This window comes from Narcine bancroftii, chromosome 4 (genome assembly GCF_036971445.1).
Source record: "Narcine bancroftii isolate sNarBan1 chromosome 4, sNarBan1.hap1, whole genome shotgun sequence".
NCBI classification, from domain to species: Eukaryota; Metazoa; Chordata; class Chondrichthyes; order Torpediniformes; family Narcinidae; genus Narcine; species Narcine bancroftii.
The window spans coordinates 299,013,913-299,041,564 of NC_091472.1; the positions used below are offsets into that span (position 1 = coordinate 299,013,913).

General features: G+C 40.6%; 1 protein-coding gene across 2 annotated transcripts in view; it reads right to left on the reverse strand.

The window, feature by feature from the left end:
- Positions 1–27,652, reverse strand: part of gorasp2 (golgi reassembly stacking protein 2) — a 68,836-nt gene that overhangs the window by 13,269 nt on the left and 27,915 nt on the right. The window contains exons 3-4 of one of the 2 annotated variants that reach the window (XM_069935613.1): positions 6,697–6,900; positions 888–974 (exon numbers count right to left, since the gene is read on the reverse strand). In XM_069935613.1, coding sequence (XP_069791714.1) covers positions 888–974; positions 6,697–6,900 — 291 coding nt within the window. The remainder of the gene's footprint in view (positions 1–887; positions 975–6,696; positions 6,901–27,652) is intronic. The other variant, XM_069935614.1, reaches the window with a different exon arrangement.

Here is a 27,652-nt window from a genome sequence, read left to right on the forward strand (position 1 = left end):
TTAAAACACTCTTAGATAGGCACATGGATACAAGAAAAATAGAGGGTTACGGACCGTGAGGTAGAGAAGAGTTAGACTGATGGTGGAGGAGGTTTCTGTAGGTCAGCACAACATAAGGGTCGAAGGGCTTGTACCGGACTGTAATATTGTGTTCTCTGTTCTAATATATAGGTTTTTCCTGGCAGTTTCCAGTAAAGCCTTGAATATGGAACACAACAATTTAAAACATTTAAAGAATATTCAAAAATTTTTTTTGCAGTTTCAGATATTTAATCTTAATGTCAACAACCTTTATTTGTTTAAACTAGATTTTAGTTTTTGATGGGAGAGGACTCTGCAGGGTAAGAAACTACAGCAACAGACAGGGCTCAACAGCTGAATGTCTCACATCAGGCTATGGGATGCTAGTCACTGGGCCTAGGACTCACAAAAGTGGCAAAGGAGAGGAGTACCCGAAGGTGATAGCTTGCCAATTTCTTCGAGGGTTCTGCATCAGGGAGCAAAGAGGGTGTCATGGATGCCTTGAGTTTGGGTTCAGAAGACTGAGATGCAGGAGGAGGTGGCAGCGTCCACTGACACTCAATGCCTTTGAAGCAACTCTCTTTTGCTTCTCTTTCTTTTCTGGACAGCAGTGCGGAACTAGCAGCACCTCTTTGTGTGCCTTTACAAAGGAGAACAATTATTGTGCGTTTTATGTACACTGTACATGACAATAAATGTAATCTTGAATCTTAAAATGAGCTTCATGCTGTGAAACCTTATCATATGTGCTGTTTTCCAGGAATGCAACTCCCTTTTTATATTGATGGTCAGAAGTTACTCAAATGACACATTGTTCCACTGGTAATTTAGAGTTAATTTGAAACAATACAAGATGCTCCATTTACCTCGTTCATGACTGTGTCAGCTCCAATTATATAGTCTGTATGAGGTCGAAGACCAGCTAATGCAGCTGGAGAATTTGGCTCCACTTCCTTTTTGTTAAAAAGGAAAAATATTTTAGGAATACAAATGTAAGCAGGTAATATTATGACTTCATTTTAGATCATCCTTCAGTGGTTGAGCTTAAAAAAAATTACTCAAAAATCCATACTTGCTTGGGCAGAAATGTCACCAAGTTTTTTAAAAAAAAATTTGATGCACCACCAGTGCTGCTGTATCTGCAGCATCTGCTGTATCTGCTGCTGGTGTGGACCACGGGAGAGCGAGGAAGGGAAACAGAGCTCCTCCACAGGATTCAACCACCCGGTCATAACGCTGCTGGCTCCGCACAGGCTTTCAACAGCCTGTTAAAGGAGCCAAAAGTGTTTTTATTTAAAATCCTGCAACTGTGGTGGTGGCACCTGTGGTTGGCAGTGGCCTCGAGGGGTTGCAGATGCCAAGGGAGCAGCAGGTCGGTGGAGGACACCAGAAATGGGGAGAAACACCCCCTGTTGAGAAGAAGTATAGGAGACGACATGTCATGACGGTGGTCGCAGCAGTGAACCAGCGAGGGGCTCAGCGGCGGAAATAACCACATAATTTGTGGGCTGATGGCAACCTGCGGCCAAAATACCCACACAGGCTGCGGACTACTGGAGACTAACTCATGGGAACCAGGTATCAGAACTGAGGTCTGAGAGGGTGCTGAGGGCAAGAAGAGAACCTGAAGGGCCTCAGGCACTGATGGCTTCCTGTCCGTATCGGAGATTTGGACCTTGATCTCGGATTGGCAATGGATGGAAGAAGTCTGTGTGGGTACAGAGGCTGCGGGATCACTGGAAGCCAATCCATGGAGACTCAGTGTCTCTGAAGGGACTCTCTTTTGCTTTTCTTTTCTCTTACCGAAATGGGCATCAGGAAATATTAATGGCGACTCATTGTCTGCTCTTAGGCAGACTAAAGGGAATTTTGTGTAATACTACATTTTCTGTTTTATTACACAACAATAAAAGAATCTTGAATTAGTCCACTAACACAGAAATTTGCAAATAACAATTTAAAATCTGCAACCAACAATAAGGATTGCATTGCTAAGACCATAAGACCAGAAGTTTAAATAATTTAGTTTCATTAATCATGATTTGAATGTCAAAATGATACTATCATTTGGCAATAATAAAATACAAACCATATTTTAATTAACTGTTCTTCACATTAAAGATCCTCTCACTTAAATCAATGTATGTCAGCAAAGAAACTTAAAGATGCTCAAAAATTATTTGTACAAATATTGATAAACATTCTCATTGTTTTATCTGAACCTAATTTGCAATCATTAAGACTATATATTTAAGTGAATTACAATAAAGAGAATGGAGGAGGCTGAAGATCAGGACTACAAATTTATTGCATTGTAATCAAGAAACCAAATGGATTAACAGAACTTGTTAATGGGTATAAGGGATTTGTAACAGATAATATAATTAGGGTTAAGGTGGAAGGCCAGGTAAAAGATAGCAATAACAAAAATATACACAAGAAATATACTGAAATATTCCATGCTCAGTGAGGGCAAGGGCTTTGTGAGAGGTACAAGTTAATCCACAGTTGTATGCCAAGCTCCTGATGTGCTTCACATGCTTGCTGTACTTCCAAAAGTCCCTTCCAATGAAATAAATGCAAGCAAATTTCAGAAGCAGATCACAAGGCAGACCCTGTTGTACTACCAAGAAACAGGTGTAGGAGTAGGCCATTTGGCTCTTCAAGCCTACACCGCAATTCATTATAATCATGGCTGATCAGTACCTGGTTCCTGCCTTCTCCCCATACCCCCTAATCCCCTTGGTCACAAGGGCCAAATCTAACCTACACTTAAATATTGACAGGGAACCAGCCTCAACTACTTCCTGTGGCAAAGAATTCCACACATTTACCACTCACTGACAGAAGAATTTTTTTCTCATCTCAGTCCTAAAAAACTTCCCCCTTATCCTTAAACTATGGCCCCTGGTTCTGGTTTTTCCCAGCATTGAAAATAATCTTCCTGCATCTGTCTAAATCCTTAAGAATTTTATAAGTTTCTATAAGATCCCCCCTCAATCTTCTAAATTCCAGAGAATACAAGCCTTGTCTATCCAACCTTTCTTCATATGCGAGCCCCTCCATCCCCAGTATCAGCCTAGTGAACCTTCTCTGCACCCCCTCCAAGGCAAGGATATGCTTCCTCAGATAAGGCAATCAAAACTGCATGCAGTACTCCAGGTGTGGTCTCACCAAGGCCCTGTACAGCTGCAGCAGGATCTCCCTACTCCTGTACTCAAATCCTCTCACTATGAACGCCAACATACCATTCGCCCTCCTCACCATCTGCTGCACCCCCCCTGCACGCCCACTTTCAATGACTGATGCACAGCAACAGCCAAGTCTCGCTGCATCTCCCCTTTTCCTAAACAGATACCATTTAAATAATAATCCTCTTTCCTGTTCTTACCTCCAAAGTGGATAACTCACATTTATCCATATTATACTGCATTTGCCACATCCTGGCCCACTCGCCTAACTTGTCCAAATCACCCTGCACTCTCCGAGCATCCTCCACACAGCTAACCCTGCCACCCAATTTCATATCGTCTGCAAATTTTGAGATACTGCTATCTATTCCCACATCTAAGTCGCTGATATATATCGTAAACAACTGTGGCCCCAGCACTGAGCCCTGCGGTACCCCACTAGTCACTGGCAGCCATTCTAAAAAGAACCCATTTATTCCTACTCTTTGCTTCCTGTCCCTCAACCAATTCTCTATCCACCTCAACACCATACTTCCTATACTGTGCTCTTTAAGTTTATATGCTAGTCTTCTGTGTGGAACCTTATCAAACACCTTACTAAAGTCCAGATATACCACATCCACTGGTTCTCCCCTATCCACTCTACTGGTTACGTCCTCAAAAAACTCTATTAGATTCGTCAGACATGATTTCCCCTTCATAAAACCATGCTGACTCTGTGCGATGATACCACTACTTTCCAAATGTACTGCAATTGCATCTTTAATAACTGATTCTAGCATCTTCCCTACTACCGATGTCAGGTTAACAGGGCTGTAGTTTCCCGATTTCTCTCTCCCTCCCTTCTTAAAGAGTGGGGTTATGTTGGCCACCCTCCAATCCTCAGGAACTAATCCAGTATCCAAAGAGGTTTGAAACATTATCACCAACGCATCCACTATTTCCTGGGCTACTTCCTTCAGCACTCTCGGATGCAGATTATCCAGCCCCGGGGATTTATCCACCTTTTATCCCTGCAATTTAACTAATACAACTGCCATTAAAGACCTATTTACACTCCACTTAATTTTAGGTGAAACAGAACACAGATCAAAAACTGGCTTAAATTCTGAAATGTACAGGTGTGATACGAACACTATTCATTGCCATTATGTTTTGAAAGTGAGAGCAACATTGGGTGTTCACAAAGGTTGAGCTAAATTATGAAGTCCACAAGCTGTGTTTTGAGTTTCTCTATTATCCATATGGTGTACAAAGCTGACCATGTTTTACACTATAAGGGGGCAATGACAAGTTTTGAAATGGAGTAGAATATTGTTCCCTGGCAGGTAATAATTGATTATGATAACTTGCATGCGGTTCAGAGACCATACAGGAAGGTTAGAATCAAAAGAAAATGTGTGTGAAAGAGCAACGGCTGGCTACTGGGGAAAAAAAAAATCAGAGAATAAATGTGTGCAGGTAAGTCTGAAGCATAAATAGCACGACAAAAACAGTTTTACAAAAGTAAAATGGCACGACAAAAGTAAATGGCACGACAAAAACAGTTTTACAAAAGTAAAATGGCACGACAAAAGTAAATGGCACGACAAAAACAGTTTTACAAAAGTAAAATGGCACGACAAAAGTAAATGGCATGACAAAAACAGTTTTACAAAAGTAAAGTGGCACGACAAAAGTAAATGGCACGACAAAAACAGTTTTACAAAAATAAATCACTGTTTGAATTATTTAAAGAAGTAACTAACACGGTGAATACAGAGGAACCAGCAGTGTGCTAAGGGCCCACGTTGTTGGGTTAATATATATATATATATCTTCTTTGGCTTGGCTTCGCGGACGAAGATTTAAGGAGGGGGTAAAAAGTCCACGTCAGCTACAGGCTCGTTTGTGGCTGACCAGTCCGATGCGGGACAGGCAGACACGATTGCAGCGGTTGCAAGGGAAAATTGGTTGGTTGGGGTTGGGTGTTGGGTTTTTCCTCCTTTGCCTTTTGTCAGTGAGGTAGGCTCTGCGGTCTTCTTCAAAGGAGGCTGCTGCCCGCCAAACTGTGAGGCGCCAAGATGCACGGTTTGAGGCGTTATCAGCCCACTGGCGGTGGTCAATGTGGCAGGCACCAAGAGATTTCTTTAGGCAGTCCTTGTACCTTTTCTTTGGTGCACCTCTGTCACGGTGGCCAGTGGAGAGCTCGCCATATAATACGATCTTGGGAAGGCGATGGTCCTCCATTCTGGAGACGTGACCCATCCAGCGCAGCTGGATCTTCAGCAGCGTGGACTCGATGCTGTCGACCTCTGCCATCTCGAGTACCTCGACGTTAGGGGTGTGAGCGCTCCAATGGATGTTGAGGATGGAGCGGAGACAACGCTGGTGGAAGCGTTCTAGGAGCCGTAGGTGGTGCCGGTAGAGGACCCATGATTCGGAGCCGAACAGGAGTGTGGGTATGACAACGGCTCTGTATACGCTTATCTTTGTGAGGTTTTTCAGTTGGTTGTTTTTCCAGACTCTTTTGTGTAGTCTTCCAAAGGCGCTATTTGCCTTGGCGAGTCTGTTGTCTATCTCATTGTCGATCCTTGCATCTGATGAAATGGTGCAGCCGAGATAGGTAAACTGGTTGACCGTTTTGAGTTTTGTGTGCCCGATGATATATATATATATATATATATTAGCACAGATGGAGATGAGGCAACAGTTTGTAAAATAAATGGGTTTAGTATTAGACTGGCCTCCTGAAATTGACAACATCTCAAACGCAATACAAGAGCCTCAACTGTTTACAATTTATATTTATCATTCTGACAATTTGCAACAAAGTATTTCACATTCAAGTTTGCTGCCGTCAACCAGATTTTTAATTCCCCTCTTTATCCTCTTCAAAATTTATTCATCTCCTTGTAGTTACAATTCCCAAACCTTGCCTGGATAGAATTATGATATTCACAAGCCTTTAACACTTCATTTCTTTCCTACACTATCAGCACATGTCATTCTGCAATATTTTTCATAATAATTTGATTTGGGCAAATTATTCACAATCACATTTCACGTTAACTTTAATTAGGTAATATGATTTGTCATATATAACAAAAGAAATTGTTTGCAATCGTCGCCACGATTAACTAATTAGGAAGGTGTTACTCTTTTTCATCAGCTTCCTTCTCAGTCCACTACTTGAAATCTTAAATTCAAAGGCACCAGAACTTTAAAAACTGCAGCCCAATATTGTTTATGTTGAGAGAACCTTATTAAATTTGTAGTAATTTTATTTCTTCCAAACTAAAATTTTAAGAACAGTCAAAAGCACAAATATTTCTAAAAAAATTAATTGTGGATAAAGCAATTTTGACAACTACTTTTGACATCTAAATTGAAAATTCAACAGTAAATAATTTTAATCTACTAGTGCATTGCTTTTAAATTATTTTCAAAAATACCCTTCTTTACCTACCACATTTCCTTTCCACCCACACTGCAGTACACTTACCAACACGTGCCAGACATTTTCATTAGCTCCCTCAAAACTGCAGAAACGAATGCTGACTCCAAGCAAGCCTTGACCTCCCCACATGTTGCTGGGCGTGACTGTAGTTTCTCTCAATTTGAGTGTCTTGCTGCTGTAGATGGCCATTTTAATTGGTTTCTCCACATTAGCCTTCAAAAGATCTTTCAGCGTATCATTATCTTGATTCTAAAGTTCAAATACAATTTTTTTTTAAAACATTTGCATAGTGATTTTAAAGAATGTTAAAATGCTTCACAAATGAACCCTTGTTCATTACTTCTAAACCTTACACAAAGTTAATGTATTATTAAGGAATAGCCCTGAATGTTAGTAAATGACCTGGATACAAGGCATACCACCCAGTTCACATCAGATATCAAAAATGTTCATCAACATGGCACACTATCTGGTCGTTAATTGAATTAACGACACTTATATCATAAGGGTCTTTGAGAGGCAATGACCATTTAATAAACTACTTGCACCTATGAAAAATGCCAGTCTGGGAATGATCTCTCGTTTTTGCCGGTATCTAATTGGTAACATATGAAGCAGGTTAACAGCCCTAAAAACATGAATTAACTTTTTTGATGATGAGCAACTGCCAAACTAATATTACACAGAACATCTGCAACTGCCAGACTAATATTACACAGAACATCTCCTGCTGTCAGACTAATATTACACAGAACATCTGCTGCTGCCAGACTAATATTACACAGAACATCTGCAACTGCCAGACTAATATTACACAGAACAACTGCAACTGCCAGACTAATATTACACAGAACATCTGCTACTGCCAGACGAATATTACACAGATCATCAATTACTGCCGGACGAATATTTCACAGAACATCTGATGCTGCCAGACTAATATTACACAGAACATCTGCAACTGCCAGTCTAATATTACCCAGAACATCTGCTGCTGCCAGACTAATATTACACAGAACATCTGCTACTGCCAGACTAATATTACACAGAACATCTGCTGCTGCCAGACTAATATTACACAGAACATCTGCTGCTGCCAGACTAATATTACACAGAACATCTGCTGCTGCCAGACTAATATTACACAGAACATCTGCAACTGCCAGTCTAATATTACCCAGAACATCTGCTGCTGCCAGACTAATATTACACAGAACATCTGCTACTGCCAGACTAATATTACACAGAACATCTGCTGCTGCCAGACTAATATTACACAGAACATCTGCTAATGCCAGTCTAATATTACACAGAACATCTGCTACTGCCAGACTAATATTACACAGATTATCTGCTGCTGCCAGACTAATATTACACAGAACATCTGCTACTGCCAGACTAATATTACACAGATCATCTGCAGCTGCCAGACTAATATTACACAGAATATCTGCTGCTGCCAGACTACTATTACACAGAACATCTGCAACTGCCAGTCTAATATTACACAGAACATCTGCTGCTGCCAGACTAATATTACACAGAACATCTGCTGCTGCCAGACGAATATTACACAGAACAACTGCAACTGCCAGACTAATATTACACAGAACATCTGCTAATGCCAGACTAATATTACACAGAACATCTGCTGCTGCCAGACTAATATTACATAGAACATCTGCTAATGCCAGACTAATATTACACAGAACATCTGCAACTGCCAGTCTAATATTACACAGAACATCTGCTACTGCCAGACTACTATTACACAGATCATCTGCTGCTGCCAGACTAATATTACACAGAACATCTGCTACTGCCAGACTAATATTACACAGAACATCTGCAACTGCCAGTCTAATATTACACAGAACATCTGCTGCTGCCAGACTAATATTACACGGATCATCTACTACTGCCAGACTAATATTACACAGAACATCTGCTACTGCCAGAGTAATATTACACAGAACATCTGCAACTGCCAGTCTAATATTACACAGAACATCTGCAGCAGCCAGACTAATATTACACAGAACATCTGCAACTGCCAGACTAATATTACACAGAACATCTGCTACTGCCAGACTAATATTACACAGAAAATCTGCTGCTGCCAGACTAATATTACACAGAACATCTGCTACTGCCAGACTAATGTTACACACAACATCTGCAACTGCCAGACTAATATTACACAGAACATCTGCTGCTGCCAGACTAATATTACACAGAACATCTGCTACTGCCAGACTAATATTACACAGAACATCTGCAACTGCCAGTCTAATATTACACAGAACATCTGCTGCTGCCAGACTAATTTTACACAGAACATCTGCAACTGCCAGACTAATATTACACAGAACATCTGCTACTGCCAGACTAATATTACACAGAACATCTGCGACTGCCAGACTAATATTACACAGAACATCTGCTGCTGCCAGACTAATATTACACAGAACATCTGCTACTGCCAGTCTAATATTACACAGAACATCTGCAACTGCCAGTCTAATATTACACAGAACATCTGCAACTGCCAGACTAATATTACACAGAACATCTGCTACTGCCAGATCAATATTACACAGAACATCTGCTACTGCCAGACTAATATTACACAGAACATCTGCTGCTGCCAGACTATTATTACACAGAACATCTACTACTGCCAGACTAATATTACACAGAACATCTGCTACTGCCAGACTAATATTACACAGAACATCTGCTGCTGCCAGACTAATATTACACTGAACATCTGCAACTGCCAGACTAATATTACACAGAACATCTGCAACTGCCGGACTAATATTACACAGAACATCTGCCACTGCCAGACTAATATTACACAGAACATCTGCCGCTGCCAGACTAATATTACACAGAACATATGCTACTGCCAGACTAATATTACACAGAACATCTGCTGCTGACAGACTAATATTCCACAGAACATCTGCTGCTGCCAGACTAATATTACACAGAACATCTGCTACTGCCAGACTAATATTACACAAAACATCTGCAACTGCCAGTCTAATATTACACAGAACATCTGCTACTGCCAGACTACTATTACACAGATCATCTGCTGCTGCCAGACTAATATTACACAGAACATCTGCTACTGCCAGACTAATATTACACAGAACATCTGCTACTGCCAGACTAATATTACACAGAACATCTGCAACTGCCAGACTAATATTACACAGAACATCTGCTACTGCCAGACTAATATTACACAGAACATCTGCAACTGCCAGTCTAATATTACACAGAACATCTGCTGCTGCCCGACTTATATTACACAGAACATCTGCAACTGCCAGACTAATATTACACAGAACATCTGCTACTGCCAGACTAATATTACACAGAACATCTGCTACTGCCAGACTAATATTACACAGAACATCTGCTACTGCCAGACTAATATTACACAGAACATCTGCTACTGCCAGACTAATATTACACAGAACATCTGCTGCTGCCAGACTAATATTACACAGAACATCTGCTACTGCCAGTCTAATATTACACAGAACATCTGCAACTGCCAGTCTAATATTACACAGAACATCTGCAACTGCCAGACTAATATTACACAGAACATCTGCTACTGCCAGACTAATATTACACAGAACATCTGCAACTGCCAGACTAATATTACACAGAACATCTGCTGCTGCCACACTAATATTACACAGAACATCTGCTGCTGACAGACTAACATTACACAGAACATCTGCTGCTGCCAGACTAATATTACACAGAACATCTGCAACTGCCGGACTAATATTACACAGAACATCTGCTACTGCCAGACTAATATTACACAGAACATCTGCTGCTGCCAGACTAATATTACACAGAACATCTGCAACTGCCGGACTAATATTACACAGAACATCTGCTACTGGCAGACTAATATTACACAGAACATCTGCTGCTGACAGACTAATATTACACAGAACATCTGCTGCTGACAGACTAATATTCCACAGAACATCTGCTGCTGCCAGACTAATATTACACAGAACATCTGCTACTGCCAGACTAATATTACACAAAACATCTGCAACTGCCAGTCTAATATTACACAGAACATCTGCTACTGCCAGACTACTATTACACAGAACATCTGCTACTGCCAGACTAATATTACACAGAACATCTGCTACTGCCAGACTAATATTACACAGAACATCTGCTGCTGCCAGACTAATATTACACAGAACATGTACTACTGCCAGACTAATATTACACAGAACATCTGCTGCTGCCAGACAAATATTACACAGAACATCTGCAACTGCCTGACTAATATTACACAGAACATCTGCAACTGCCAGTGTAATATTACACAGAACATCTGCTACTGCCAGACTATATGACACAGAACAACTGCAACTGCCAGACTAATATTACACAGAACATCTGCTACTGCCAGATAAATATTACACAGAACATCTGCTACTGCCAGACTAATATTACACAGAACATCTGCTGCTGCCAGACTAATATTACACAGAACATCTGCTACTGCCAGACTAATATTACACAGAACATCTGCTGCTGCCAGACTAATATTACACAGAACATCTGCTGCTGCCAGACTAATATTACACAGAACATCTGCAACTGCCGGACTAATATTACACAGAACATCTGCTATTGCCAGACTAATATTCCACAGAACATCTGCTGCTGCCAGACTAATATTACACAAGACATCTGCAACTGCCAGTCTAATATTACACAGAACATCTGCTACTGCCAGACTATTACACAGATCATCTGCTGCTGCCAGACTAATATTACACAGAACATCTGCTACTGCCAGACTAATATTACACAGAACATCTGCAACTGCCAGACTAATATTACACAGAACATCTGCTGCTGCCAGACTAATATTACACAGAACATTTGCTACTGCCAGACTAATATTACACAGAACATCTGCAACTACCAGTCTAATATTACACAGAACATCTGCTGCTGCCAGACTAATATTACACAGAACATCTGCAACGGCCAGACTAATATTACACAGAACATCTGCTACTGCCAGACTAATATTACACAGAACATCTGCCACTGCCAGACTAATAATACACAGAACATCTGCTGCTGCCAGACTAATATTACACAGAACATCTGCTACTGCCAGTCTAATATTACACAGAATATCTGCAACTGCCAGTCTAATATTACACAGAACATCTGCAACTGCCAGACTAATATTACACAGAATATCTGCTACTGCCAGACTAATATTACACAGAACATCTGCTACTGCCAGACTAATATTACACAGAACATCTGCTGCTGCCAGACTATTATTACACAGAACATCTGCTAATGCCAGACTAATATTACACAGAACATATGCTACTGCCAGACTATTACACAGAACATCTGCAACTGCCAGACTAATATTACACAGAACATCTGCAACTGCCAGACTAATATTACACAGAACATATGCTACTGCCAGACTAATATTACACAGAACATCTGCTGCTGCCAGACTAATATTACACAGAACATCTGCTACTGCCAGACTAATATTACACAGACTAATATTACACAGAACATCTGCAACTGCCAGACTAATATTACACAGATCTGCTGCTGCCAGACTAATATTACACAGAACATCTGCTACTGCCAGACTAATATTACCCAGAACATCTGCTACTGCCAGGCTAATATTACACAGATCTGCTGCTGCCAGACTAATATTGCAAAGAACATCTGCTGCTGCCAAACTAATATTACACAGAACATCTGCAGCTGCCAAACTAATATTACACGGAACATCTGCTGCTGCCAGACTAATATTACACAGAACATCTGCTGCTGCCAGACTAATATTACACAGAACATCTGCAACTGCCAGACTAATATTACACAGAACATCTGCTGCTGCCAGACTAATATTACACAGAACATCTGCTGCTTCCAGACTAATATTACACAGAACATCTGCTGCTGCCAGACAAATATTACACAGAACATCTGCTGCTGCCAGACTAATATTACACAGAACATCTGCTACTGCTAGACTAATATTCCACAGAACATCTGCTGCTGCCAGACTAATATTACACAGAACATCTGCTACTGCCAGACTAATATTACACAGAACATCTGCTGCTGCCAGACTAATATTACACAGAACATCTGCAACTGCCAGACTAATATTACACAGAACATCTGCTGCTGCCAAACTAATATTACACAGAACATCTGGTGCTGCCAGACTAATATCACACAGAACATCTGCTACTGCCAGACTAATATTACACAGAACATCTGCTGCTGCCAGACTAATATTACACAGAACATCTGCTGCTGCCAGACTAATATTACACAGAATATCTGCTACTGCCAGACTAATATTACACAGAACTTCTGCTGCTGCCAGACTAATATTACACAGAACATCTGCAACTGCCAGACTAATATTACACAGAACATCTGCTACTGCCAGTCTAATATTACACAGAACATCTGCTACTGCCAGACTAATATTACACACAACCTCTTCTACTGCCAGACTAATATTACACAGAACGTCTTCTACTGCCAGTCTAATATTACACAGAACATCTGCTGCTGCCAGACTAATATTACACAGAACCTCTTCTACTGCCAGTCTAATATTACACAGAACATCTGCTGCTGCCATACTAATATTACATAGAACATCTGCTGCTGCCAGACTAATATTACACAGAACCTCTTCTACTGCCAGTCTTATATTACACAGAACATCTGCTGCTGCCATACTAATATTACACAGAACATCTGCTACTGCCAGACTAATATTACACAGAACATCTGCTACTGACAGACTAATATTACACAGAACATCTGCTGCTGCCAGACTAATATTACACAGAACATCTGCTACTGCCAGTCAAATATTACACAGAACATCTGCAACTGCCAGTCTAATATTACACAGAACATCTGCAACTGCCAGACTAATATTACACAGATCATCTGCTGCTGCCAGACTAATATTACACAGAACATCTGCTACTGCCAGACTAATATTACACAGAACATCTGCTACTGCCAGACTAATATTACACAGAACATCTGCAACTGCCAGACTAATATTACACAGAACATCTGCTACTGCCAGACTAATATTACACAGAACATCTGCAACTGCCAGTCTAATATTACACAGAACATCTGCTGCTGCCCGACTTATATTACACAGAACATCTGCAACTGCCAGACTAATATTACACAGAACATCTGCTACTGCCAGACTAATATTACACAGAACATCTGCTACTGCCAGACTAATATTACACAGAACATCTGCTACTGCCAGACTAATATTACACAGAACATCTGCTACTGCCAGACTAATATTACACAGAACATCTGCTGCTGCCAGACTAATATTACACAGAACATCTGCTACTGCCAGTCTAATATTACACAGAACATCTGCAACTGCCAGTCTAATATTACACAGAACATCTGCAACTGCCAGACTAATATTACACAGAACATCTGCTACTGCCAGACTAATATTACACAGAACATCTGCAACTGCCAGACTAATATTACACAGAACATCTGCTGCTGCCACACTAATATTACACAGAACATCTGCTGCTGACAGACTAACATTACACAGAACATCTGCTGCTGCCAGACTAATATTACACAGAACATCTGCAACTGCCGGACTAATATTACACAGAACATCTGCTACTGCCAGACTAATATTACACAGAACATCTGCTGCTGCCAGACTAATATTACACAGAACATCTGCAACTGCCGGACTAATATTACACAGAACATCTGCTACTGGCAGACTAATATTACACAGAACATCTGCTGCTGACAGACTAATATTACACAGAACATCTGCTGCTGACAGACTAATATTCCACAGAACATCTGCTGCTGCCAGACTAATATTACACAGAACATCTGCTACTGCCAGACTAATATTACACAAAACATCTGCAACTGCCAGTCTAATATTACACAGAACATCTGCTACTGCCAGACTACTATTACACAGAACATCTGCTACTGCCAGACTAATATTACACAGAACATCTGCTACTGCCAGACTAATATTACACAGAACATCTGCTGCTGCCAGACTAATATTACACAGAACATGTACTACTGCCAGACTAATATTACACAGAACATCTGCTGCTGCCAGACAAATATTACACAGAACATCTGCAACTGCCTGACTAATATTACACAGAACATCTGCAACTGCCAGTGTAATATTACACAGAACATCTGCTACTGCCAGACTATATGACACAGAACAACTGCAACTGCCAGACTAATATTACACAGAACATCTGCTACTGCAAGATAAATATTACACAGAACATCTGCTACTGCCAGACTAATATTACACAGAACATCTGCTGCTGCCAGACTAATATTACACAGAACATCTGCTACTGCCAGACTAATATTACACAGAACATCTGCTGCTGCCAGACTAATATTACACAGAACATCTGCTGCTGCCAGACTAATATTACACAGAACATCTGCAACTGCCGGACTAATATTACACAGAACATCTGCTATTGCCAGACTAATATTCCACAGAACATCTGCTGCTGCCAGACTAATATTACACAAAACATCTGCAACTGCCAGTCTAATATTACACAGAACATCTGCTACTGCCAGACTATTACACAGATCATCTGCTGCTGCCAGACTAATATTACACAGAACATCTGCTACTGCCAGACTAATATTACACAGAACATCTGCAACTGCCAGACTAATATTACACAGAACATCTGCTGCTGCCAGACTAATATTACACAGAACATTTGCTACTGCCAGACTAATATTACACAGAACATCTGCAACTGCCAGTCTAATATTACACAGAACATCTGCTGCTGCCAGACTAATATTACACAGAACATCTGCAACGGCCAGACTAATATTACACAGAACATCTGCTACTGCCAGACTAATATTACACAGAACATCTGCTACTGCCAGACTAATAATACACAGAACATCTGCTGCTGCCAGACTAATATTACACAGAACATCTGCTACTGCCAGTCTAATATTACACAGAATATCTGCAACTGCCAGTCTAATATTACACAGAACATCTGCAACTGCCAGACTAATATTACACAGAATATCTGCTACTGCCAGACTAATATTACACAGAACATCTGCTACTGCCAGACTAATATTACACAGAACATCTGCTGCTGCCAGACTATTATTACACAGAACATCTGCTAACGCCAGACTAATATTACACAGAACATATGCTACTGCCAGACTATTACACAGAACATCTGCAACTGCCAGACTAATATTACACAGAACATCTGCAACTGCCAGACGAATATTACTCAGAACATATGCTACTGCCAGACTAATATTACACAGAACATCTGCTGCTGCCAGACTAATATTACACAGAACATCTGCTACTGCCAGACTAATATTACACAGACTAATATTACACAGAACATCTGCAACTGCCAGACTAATATTACACAGATCTGCTGCTGCCAGACTAATATTACACAGAACATCTGCTACTGCCAGACTAATATTACCCAGAACATCTGCTACTGCCAGGCTAATATTACACAGATCTGCTGCTCCCAGACTAATATTGCAAAGAACATCTGCTGCTGCCAAACTAATATTACACAGAACATCTGCAGCTGCCAAACTAATATTACACGGAACATCTGCTGCTGCCAGACTAATATTACACAGAACATCTGCTGCTGCCAGACTAATATTACACAGAACATCTGCAACTGCCAGACTAATATTACACAGAACATCTGCTGCTGCCAGACTAATATTACACAGAACATCTGCTGCTTCCAGACTAATATTACACAGAACATCTGCTGCTGCCAGACAAATATTACACAGAACATCTGCTGCTGCCAGACTAATATTACACAGAACATCTGCTACTGCTAGACTAATATTCCACAGAACATCTGCTGCTGCCAGACTAATATTACACAGAACATCTGCTACTGCCAGACTAATATTACACAGAACATCTGCTGCTGCCAGACTAATATTACACAGAACATCTGCAACTGCCAGACTAATATTACACAGAACATCTGCTGCTGCCAAACTAATATTACACAGAACATCTGGTGCTGCCAGACTAATATCACACAGAACATCTGCTACTGCCAGACTAATATTACACAGAACATCTGCTGCTGCCAGACTAATATTACACAGAACATCTGCTACTGCCAGACTAATATTACACAGAATATCTGCTACTGCCAGACTAATATTACACAGAACTTCTGCTGCTGCCAGACTAATATTACACAGAACATCTGCTACTGCCAGTCTAATATTACACAGAACATCTGCTACTGCCAGACTAATATTACACACAACCTCTTCTACTGCCAGACTAATATTACACAGAACGTCTTCTACTGCCAGTCTAATATTACACAGAACATCTGCTGCTGCCAGACTAATATTACACAGAACCTCTTCTACTGCCAGTCTAATATTACACAGAACATCTGCTGCTGCCAGACTAATATTACACAGAACCTCTTCTACTGCCAGTCTTATATTATACAGAACATCTGCTGCTGCCATACTAATATTACACAGAACATCTGCTACTGCCAGACTAATATTACACAGAACATCTGCTACTGACAGACTAATATTACACAGAACATCTGCTGCTGCCAGACTAATATTACACAGAACATCTGCTACTGCCAGTCAAATATTACACAGAACATCTGCAACTGCCAGTCTAATATTACACAGAACATCTGCAACTGCCAGACTAATATTACACAGAACATCTGCTACTGCCAGACTAATATTACACAGAACATCTGCTGCTGCCAGACTATTATTACACAGAACATCTGCTACTGCCAGACTAATATTACACAGAACATCTGCTACTGCCGGACTAATATTGCACAGAATATCTGCTGCTGCCAGACTAATATTACACAGAACATCTGCTGCTGCCAGACTAATATTACACAGAACATCTGCAACTGCCGGACTAATATTACACAGAACATATGCTACTGCCAGACTAATATTACACAGAACATCTGCTGCTGCCAGACTAATATTACACAGAACATATGCTACTGCCAGACTAATATTACACAGAACATCTGCTGCTGACAGACTAATATTCCACAGAACATCTTCTGCTGCCATACTAATATTACACAGAACACCTGCTACTGCCAGACTAATATTACACAAAACATCTGCAACTGCCAGTCTAATATTACACAGAACATCTGCTGCTGCCAGACTAATATTACACAGAACATCTGCTACTGCCAGACTAATATTACACAGAACATCTGCAACTGCCAGTCTAATATTACACAGAACATCTGCTGCTTCCAGACTAATATTACACAGATCATCTGCTGCTGCCAGACTAATATTACACAGAACAACTGCAACTGCCAGACTAATATTACACAGAACATCTGCTGCTGCCAGACTAATATTACACAGAACATCTGCAACTGCCAGACTAATATTACACAGAACATCTGCTACTGCCAGACTAATATTACACAGAACATCTGGTGCTGCCAGACTAATATTACACAGAACATCTGCAACTGCCAGACTAATATTACACAGAACATCTGCAACTGCCAGACTAATATTACACAGAACATCTGCTACTGCCAGACTAATATTACACAGAACATCTGCAACTGCCAGACTAATATTACACAGAACATCTGCTGCTGCCAGACTAATATTACACAGAACATGTACTACTGCGAGACTAATATTACACAGAACATCTGCTGCTGCCAGACAAATATTACACAGAACATCTGCAACTGCCAGACTAATATTACACAGAACATCTGCAACTGCCAGTGTAATATTACACAGAACATCTGCTACTGCCAGACTATATGACACAGAACAACTGCAACTGCCAGACTAATATTACACAAAACATCTGCTATGGCCAGACTAATATGACACAGAACATCTGCTGCTGCCAGACAAATATTACACAGAACATCTGCTGCTGCCAGACAAATATTACACAGAACATCTGCAACTGCCAGACTAATATTACACAGAACTTCTGCTACTGCCAGACTAATAATACACAGAACATCTGCAACTGACAGACTAATATTACACAGAACATCTGCTGCTGCCAGACTAATATTACACAGAACATCTGCTACTGCCAGACTAATATTACACAGAACATCTGCTGCTTCCAGACTAATATTACACAGAACATCTGCTGCTGCCAGACTAATATTACACAGAACATCTGCTGCTGCCAGACTAATATTACACAGAATATCTGCTGCTGCCAGACTAATATTACACAGAACATCTGCTGCTGCCAGACTAATATTACACAGACCATCTGCTACTGCCAGACTAATATTACACAGAACTGCAACTGCCAGACTAATATTACACAGAACATCTGCTGCTGCCAGACTAATATAACACAGAACATCTGCTGCTGCCAGACTAATATTACACAGAACATCTGCTACTGCCAGACTAATATCACACAGAACAACTGCAACTGCCAGACGAATATGACACAGAACATTTGCTGCTGCCAGACTAATCTTACACAGAACACCTGCTACTGCCAGACTAATATTACACAGAACATCTGCAACTGCCAGACTAATATTACACAGAACATATGCTACTGCCAGACTAATATTACACAGAACATCTGCTGCTGCCAGACTAATATTACACAGAACATCTGCTACTGCCAGACTAATATTACACAGACTAATATTACACAGAACATCTGCTACTGCCAGACTAATATTACCCAGAACATCTGCTACTGCCAGGCTAATATTACACAGATCTGCTGCTGCCAGACTAATATTACATAGAACATCTGCTGCTGCCAGACTAATATTACACTGAACATCTGCTGCTGCCAGACTAATATTGCAAAGAACATCTGCTGCTGCCAAACTAATATTACACAGAACATATGCTACTGCCAGATTAATATTACACAGAACATCTGCTGCTGACAGACTAATATTCCACAGAACATCTGCTGCTGCCAGACTAATATTACACAGAACACCTGCTACTGCCAGACTAATATTACACAAAACATCTGCAACTGCCAGTCTAATATTACACAGAACATCTGCTACTGCCAGACTACTATTACACAGATCATCTGCTGCTGCCAGACTAATATTACACAGAACATCTGCTACTGCCAGACTAATATTACACAGAACATCTGCAACTGCCAGTCTAATATTACACTGAACATCTGCTGCTTCCAGACTAATATTACACAGATCATCTGCTGCTGCCAGACTAATATTACACAGAACAACTGCAACTGCCAGACTAATATTACACAGAACATCTGCTGCTGCCAGACTAATATTACACAGAACATCTGCAACTGCCAGACTAATATAACACAGAACATCTGCTATTGCCAGACTAATATTACACAGAACATCTGCTGCTGCCAGACTAATATTACACAGAACATCTGCAACTGCCAGACTAATATTACACAGAACATCTGCAACTGCCAGACTAATATTACACAGAACATCTGCTACTGCCAGACTAATATTACACAGAACATCTGCAACTGCCAGACTAATATTACACAGAACATCTGCTGCTGCCAGACTAATATTACACAGAACATGTACTACTGCCAGACTAATATTACACAGAACATCTGCTGCTGCCAGACAAACATTACACAGAACATCTGCAACTGCCAGACTAATATTACACAGAACATCTGCAACTGCCAGTGTAATATTACACAGAACATCTGCTACTGCCAGACTAATATTACACAGAACATCTGCAACTGCCAGTGTAATATTACACAGAACATCTGCTACTGCCAGACTATATGACACAGGACAACTGCAACTGCCAGACTAATATTACACAGAACATCTGCTATGGCCAGACTAATACGACACAGAACATCTGCTGCTGCCAGACAAATATTACACAGAACAACTGCAACTGCCAGACTAATATTACACAGAACATCTGCTGCTGCCAGACTAATATTACACAGAACATCTGCAACTGCCAGACTAATATTACACAGAACATCTGCTACTGCCAGACTAATATTACACAGAACATCTGCTGATGCCAGACTAATATTACACAGAACATCTGCAACTGCCAGACTAATATTACACAGAACATCTGCAACTGCCAGACTAATATTACACAGAACATCTGCTACTGCCAGCCTAATATTACACAGAACATCTGCAACTGCCAGACTAATATTACACAGATCATCTGCTGCTGCCAGACTAATATTACACAGAACATGTACTACTGCCAGACTAATATTACACAGAACATCTGCTGCTGCCAGACAAATATTACACAGAACATCTGCAACTGCCAGACTAATATTACACAGAACATCTGCAACTGCCAGTGTAATATTACACAGAACATCTGCTACTGCCAGACTATATGACACAGAACAACTGCAACTGCCAGACTAATATTACACAGAACATCTGCTATGGCCAGACTAATATGACACAGAACATCTGCTGCTGCCAGACAAATATTACACAGAACATCTGCTGCTGCCAGACAAATATTACACAGAACATCTGCAACTGCCAGACTAATATTACACAGAACATCTGCTACTGCCAGACTAATAATACACAGAACATCTGCAACTGACAGACTAATATTACACAGAACATCTGCTGCTGCCAGACTAATATTACACAGAACATCAGCTACTGCAAGACTAATATTACACAGAACATCTGCTGCTTCCAGACTAATATTACACAGAACATCTGCTGCTGCCAGACTAATATTACTCAGAACATCTGCTGCTGCCAGACTAATATTACACAGAATATCTGCTGCTGCCAGACTAATATTACACAGAACATCTGCTGCTGCCAGACTAATATTACACAGAACATCTGCTACTGCCAGACTAATATTACACAGAACTGCAACTGCCAGACTAATATTACACAGAACATCTGCTGCTGCCAGACTAATATTACACAGAACATCTGCTGCTGCCAGACTAATATTACACAGAACATCTGCTACTGCCAGACTAATATCACACAGAACAACTGCAACTGCCAGACTAATATGACACAGAACATTTGCTGCTGCCAGACTAATATTACACAGAACATCTGCTACTGCCAGACTATTACACAGAACATCTGCAACTGCCAGACAAATATTACACAGAACATCTGCTGCTGCCAGACTAATATTACACAGAACATCTACTACTGCCAGACTAATATTACACAGAACATCTGCTGCTGCCAGACTAATATTACACAGAACAACTGCAACTGCCAGACTAATATGACACAGAACATCTGCTGCTGCCAGACTAATATTACACAGAACATCTGCTACTGCCAGACTAATATTACACAGAACATCTGCTGCTTCCAGACTAATATTACACAGAACATCTGCTGCTGCCAGACTAATATTACACAGAACATCTGCTGCTGCCAGACTAATATTACACAGAATATCTGCTGCTGCAAGACTAATATTACACAGAACATCTGCTGCTGCCAGACTAATATTACACAGAACATCTGCTACTGCCAGACTAATATTACACAGAACTGCAACTGCCAGACTAATATTACACAGAACATCTGCTGCTGCCAGACTAATATTACACAGAACATCTGCTGCTGCCAGACTAATATTACACAGAACATCTGCTACTGCCAGACTAATATCACAGAGAACAACTGCAACTGCCAGACTAATATTACACAGAACATCTGCTACTGCCAGATAAATATTACACAGAACATCTGCTACTGCCAGACTAATATTACACAGAACATCTGCTGCTGCCAGACTAATATTACACAGAACATCTGCTACTGCCAGACTAATATTACACAGAACATCTGCTGCTGCCAGACTAATATTACACAGAACATCTGCTGCTGCCAGACTAATATTACACAGAACATCTGCAACTGCCGGACTAATATTACACAGAACATCTGCTATTGCCAGACTAATATTCCACAGAACATCTGCTGCTGCCAGACTAATATTACACAAAACATCTGCAACTGCCAGTCTAATATTACACAGAACATCTGCTACTGCCAGACTATTACACAGATCATCTGCTGCTGCCAGACTAATATTACACAGAACATCTGCTACTGCCAGACTAATATTACACAGAACATCTGCAACTGCCAGACTAATATTACACAGAACATCTGCTGCTGCCAGACTAATATTACACAGAACATTTGCTACTGCCAGACTAATATTACACAGAACATCTGCAACTGCCAGTCTAATATTACACAGAACATCTGCTGCTGCCAGACTAATATTACACAGAACATCTGCAACGGCCAGACTAATATTACACAGAACATCTGCTACTGCCAGACTAATATTACACAGAACATCTGCTACTGCCAGACTAATAATACACAGAACATCTGCTGCTGCCAGACTAATATTACACAGAACATCTGCTACTGCCAGTCTAATATTACACAGAATATCTGCAACTGCCAGTCTAATATTACACAGAACATCTGCAACTGCCAGACTAATATTACACAGAATATCTGCTACTGCCAGACTAATATTACACAGAACATCTGCTACTGCCAGACTAATATTACACAGAACATCTGCTGCTGCCAGACTATTATTACACAGAACATCTGCTAATGCCAGACTAATATTACACAGAACATATGCTACTGCCAGACTATTACACAGAACATCTGCAACTGCCAGACTAATATTACACAGAACATCTGCAACTGCCAGACTAATATTACTCAGAACATATGCTACTGCCAGACTAATATTACACAGAACATCTGCTGCTGCCAGACTAATATTACACAGAACATCTGCTACTGCCAGACTAATATTACACAGACTAATATTACACAGAACATCTGCAACTGCCAGACTAATATTACACAGATCTGCTGCTGCCAGACTAATATTACACAGAACATCTGCTACTGCCAGACTAATATTACCCAGAACATCTGCTACTGCCAGGCTAATATTACACAGATCTGCTGCTCCCAGACTAATATTGCAAAGAACATCTGCTGCTGCCAAACTAATATTACACAGAACATCTGCAGCTGCCAAACTAATATTACACGGAACATCTGCTGCTGCCAGACTAATATTACACAGAACATCTGCTGCTGCCAGACTAATATTACACAGAACATCTGCAACTGCCAGACTAATATTACACAGAACATCTGCTGCTGCCAGACTAATATTACACAGAACATCTGCTGCTTCCAGACTAATATTACACAGAACATCTGCTGCTGCCAGACAAATATTACACAGAACATCTGCTGCTGCCAGACTAATATTACACAGAACATCTGCTACTGCCAGACTAATATCACAGAGAACAACTGCAACTGCCAGACTAATATGACACAGAACATTTGCTGCTGCCAGACTAATCTTACACAGAACATCTGCTACTGCCAGACTAATATTACACAGAACATATGCTACTGCCAGACTAATATTACACAGAACATATGCTACTGCCAGACTAATATTACACAGAACATCTGCTGCTGCCAGACTAATATTACACAGAACATCTGCTACTGCCAGACTAATATTACACAGACTAATATTACACAGAACATCTGCAACTGCCGGACTAATATTACACAGATCTGCTGCTGCCAGACTAATATTACACAGAACATCTGCTACTGCCAGACTAATATTACCCAGAACATCTGCTACTGCCAGGCTAATATTACACAGATCTGCTGCTGCCAGACTAATATTACACTGAACATCTGCTGGTGCCAGACTAATATTGCAAAGAACATCTGCTGCTGCCAAACTAATATTACACAGAACATCTGCTACTGCCAGACTAATATTACACAGAACATCTGCTGCTGCCAGACTAATATTACACAGAACATATGCTACTGCCAGACTAATATTACACAGAACATCTGCTGCTGACAGACTAATATTCCACAGAACATCTGCTGCTGCCAGACTAATATTACACAGAACACCTGCTACTGCCAGACTAATATGACACAAAACATCTGCAACTGCCAGTCTAATATTACACAGAACATCTGCTACTGCCAGACTACTATTACACAGATCATCTGCTGCTGCCAGACTAATATTACACAGAACATCTGCTACTGCCAGACTAATATTACACAGAACATCTGCAACTGCCAGTATAATATTACACTGAACATCTGCTGCTTCCAGACTAATATTACACAGATCATCTGCTGCTGCCAGACTAATATTACACAGATCATCTGCTGCTGCCAGACTAATATTACACAGAACATCTGCAACTGCCAGACTAATATTACACAGAACATCTGCTACTGCCAGACTAATATTACACAGAACATCTGCTACTGCCAGACTAATATTACACAGAACCTCTTCTACTGCCAGACTAATATTACACAGAACGTCTTCTACTGCCAGTCTAATATTACACAGAACATCTGCTGCTGCCAGACTAATATTACACAGAACATCTGCTACTGCCAGACTAATATTACACAGAACTGCAACTGCCAGACTAATATTACACAGAACATCTGCTGCTGCCAGACTAATATTACACAGAACATCTGCTGCTGCCAGACTAATATTACACAGAACATCTGCTACTGCCAGACTAATATCACAGAGAACAACTGCAACTGCCAGACTAATATGACACAGAACATTTGCTGCTGCCAGACTAATATTACACAGAACATCTGCTACTGCCAGACTATTACACAGAACATCTGCAACTGCCAGACTAATATTACACAGAACATATGCTACTGCCAGACTAATATTACACAGAACATCTGCTGCTGCCAGACTAATATTACACAGAACATCTGCTACTGCCAGACTAATATTACACAGACTAATATTACACAGAACATCTGCAACTGCCAGACTAATATTACACAGATCTGCTGCTGCCAGACTAATATTACACAGAACATCTGCTACTGCCAGACTAATATTACCCAGAACATCTGCTACTGCCAGGCTAATATTACACAGATCTGTTGCTGCCAGACTAATATTACATAGAACATCTGCTGCTGCCAGACTAATATTACACTGAACATCTGCTGCTGCCAAACTAATATTACACAGAACATCTGCAGCTGCCAAACTAATATTACACCGAACATCTGCTGCTGCCAGACTAATATTACACAGAACATCTGCTGCTGCCAGACTAATATTACACAGAACATCTGCAACTGCCAGACTAATATTACACAGAACATCTGCTGCTGTCAGACTAATATTACACAGAACATCTGCTGCTGCCAGACTAATATTACACAGAACATCTGCTGCTGCCAGACTAATATTACACAGAACATCTGCTGCTGCCAGACTAATATTACACAGAACATCTGCTACTGCCAGACTAATATTACACAGAACATCTGCTGCTGCCAGACTAATATTACACAGAACATCTGCAACTGCCAGACTAATATTACACAGAACATCTGCTGCTGCCAGACTAATATCACACAGAACATCTGGTGCTGCCAGACTAATATCACACAGAACATCTGCTACTGCCAGACTAATATTACACAGAACATCTGCTGCTGCCAGACTAATATTACACAGAACATCTGCTACTGCCAGACTAATATTACACAGAATATCTGCTACTGCCAGACTAATATTACACAGAACTTCTGGTGCTGCCAGACTAATATTACACAGAACATCTGCAACTGCCAGACTAATATTACACAGAACATCTGCTACTGCCAGACTAATATTACACAGAACATCTGCTACTGCCAGACTAATATTACACAGAACCTCTTCTACTGCCAGTCTAATATTACACAGAACATCTGCTGCTGCCAGACTAATATTACACAGAACCTCTTCTACTGCCAGTCTAATATTACACAGAACATCTGCTGCTGCCAGACTAATATTACACAGAACATCTGCTGCTGCCAGACTAATATTACACAGAACCTCTTCTACTGCCAGTCTAATATTACACAGAACATCTGCTACTGCCAGACTAATATTACACAGAACATCTGCTGCTGCCAGACTAATATTACACAGAACATCTGCTACTGCCAGACTAATATTACACAAAATATCTGCTACTGCCAGACTAATATTACACAGAACTTCTGGTGCTGCCAGACTAATATTACACAGAACATCTGCAACTGCCAGACTAATATTACACAGAACATCTGCTACTGCCAGACTAATATTACACAGAACCTCTTCTACTGCCAGTCTAATATTACACAGAACATCTGCTGCTGCCAGACTAATATTACACAGAACCTCTTCTACTGCCAGTCTAATATTACACAGAACATCTGCTGCTGCCAGACTAATATTCCACAGAACATCTGCTGCTGCCAGACTAATATTACACAGAACATCTGCTACTGCCAGACTAATATTACATGGAACATCTGCTGCTGCCAGACTAATATTACACAGAACATCTGCAACTGCCAGACTAATATTACACAGAACATCTGCAACTGCCAGACTAATATTACTCAGAACATCTGCAACTGCCAGACTAATATTACGCAGAACATCTGCAACTGCCAGACTAATATTACACAGAATATCTGCTACTGCCAGACTAATATTACACAGAACTTCTGCTGCTGCCAGACTAATATTACACAGAACATCTGCAACTGCCAGACTAATATTACACAGAACATCTGCTACTGCCAGACTAATATTACACAGAACCTCTTCTACTGCCAGTCTAATATTACACAGAACATCTGCTGCTGCCAGACTAATATTACACAGAACC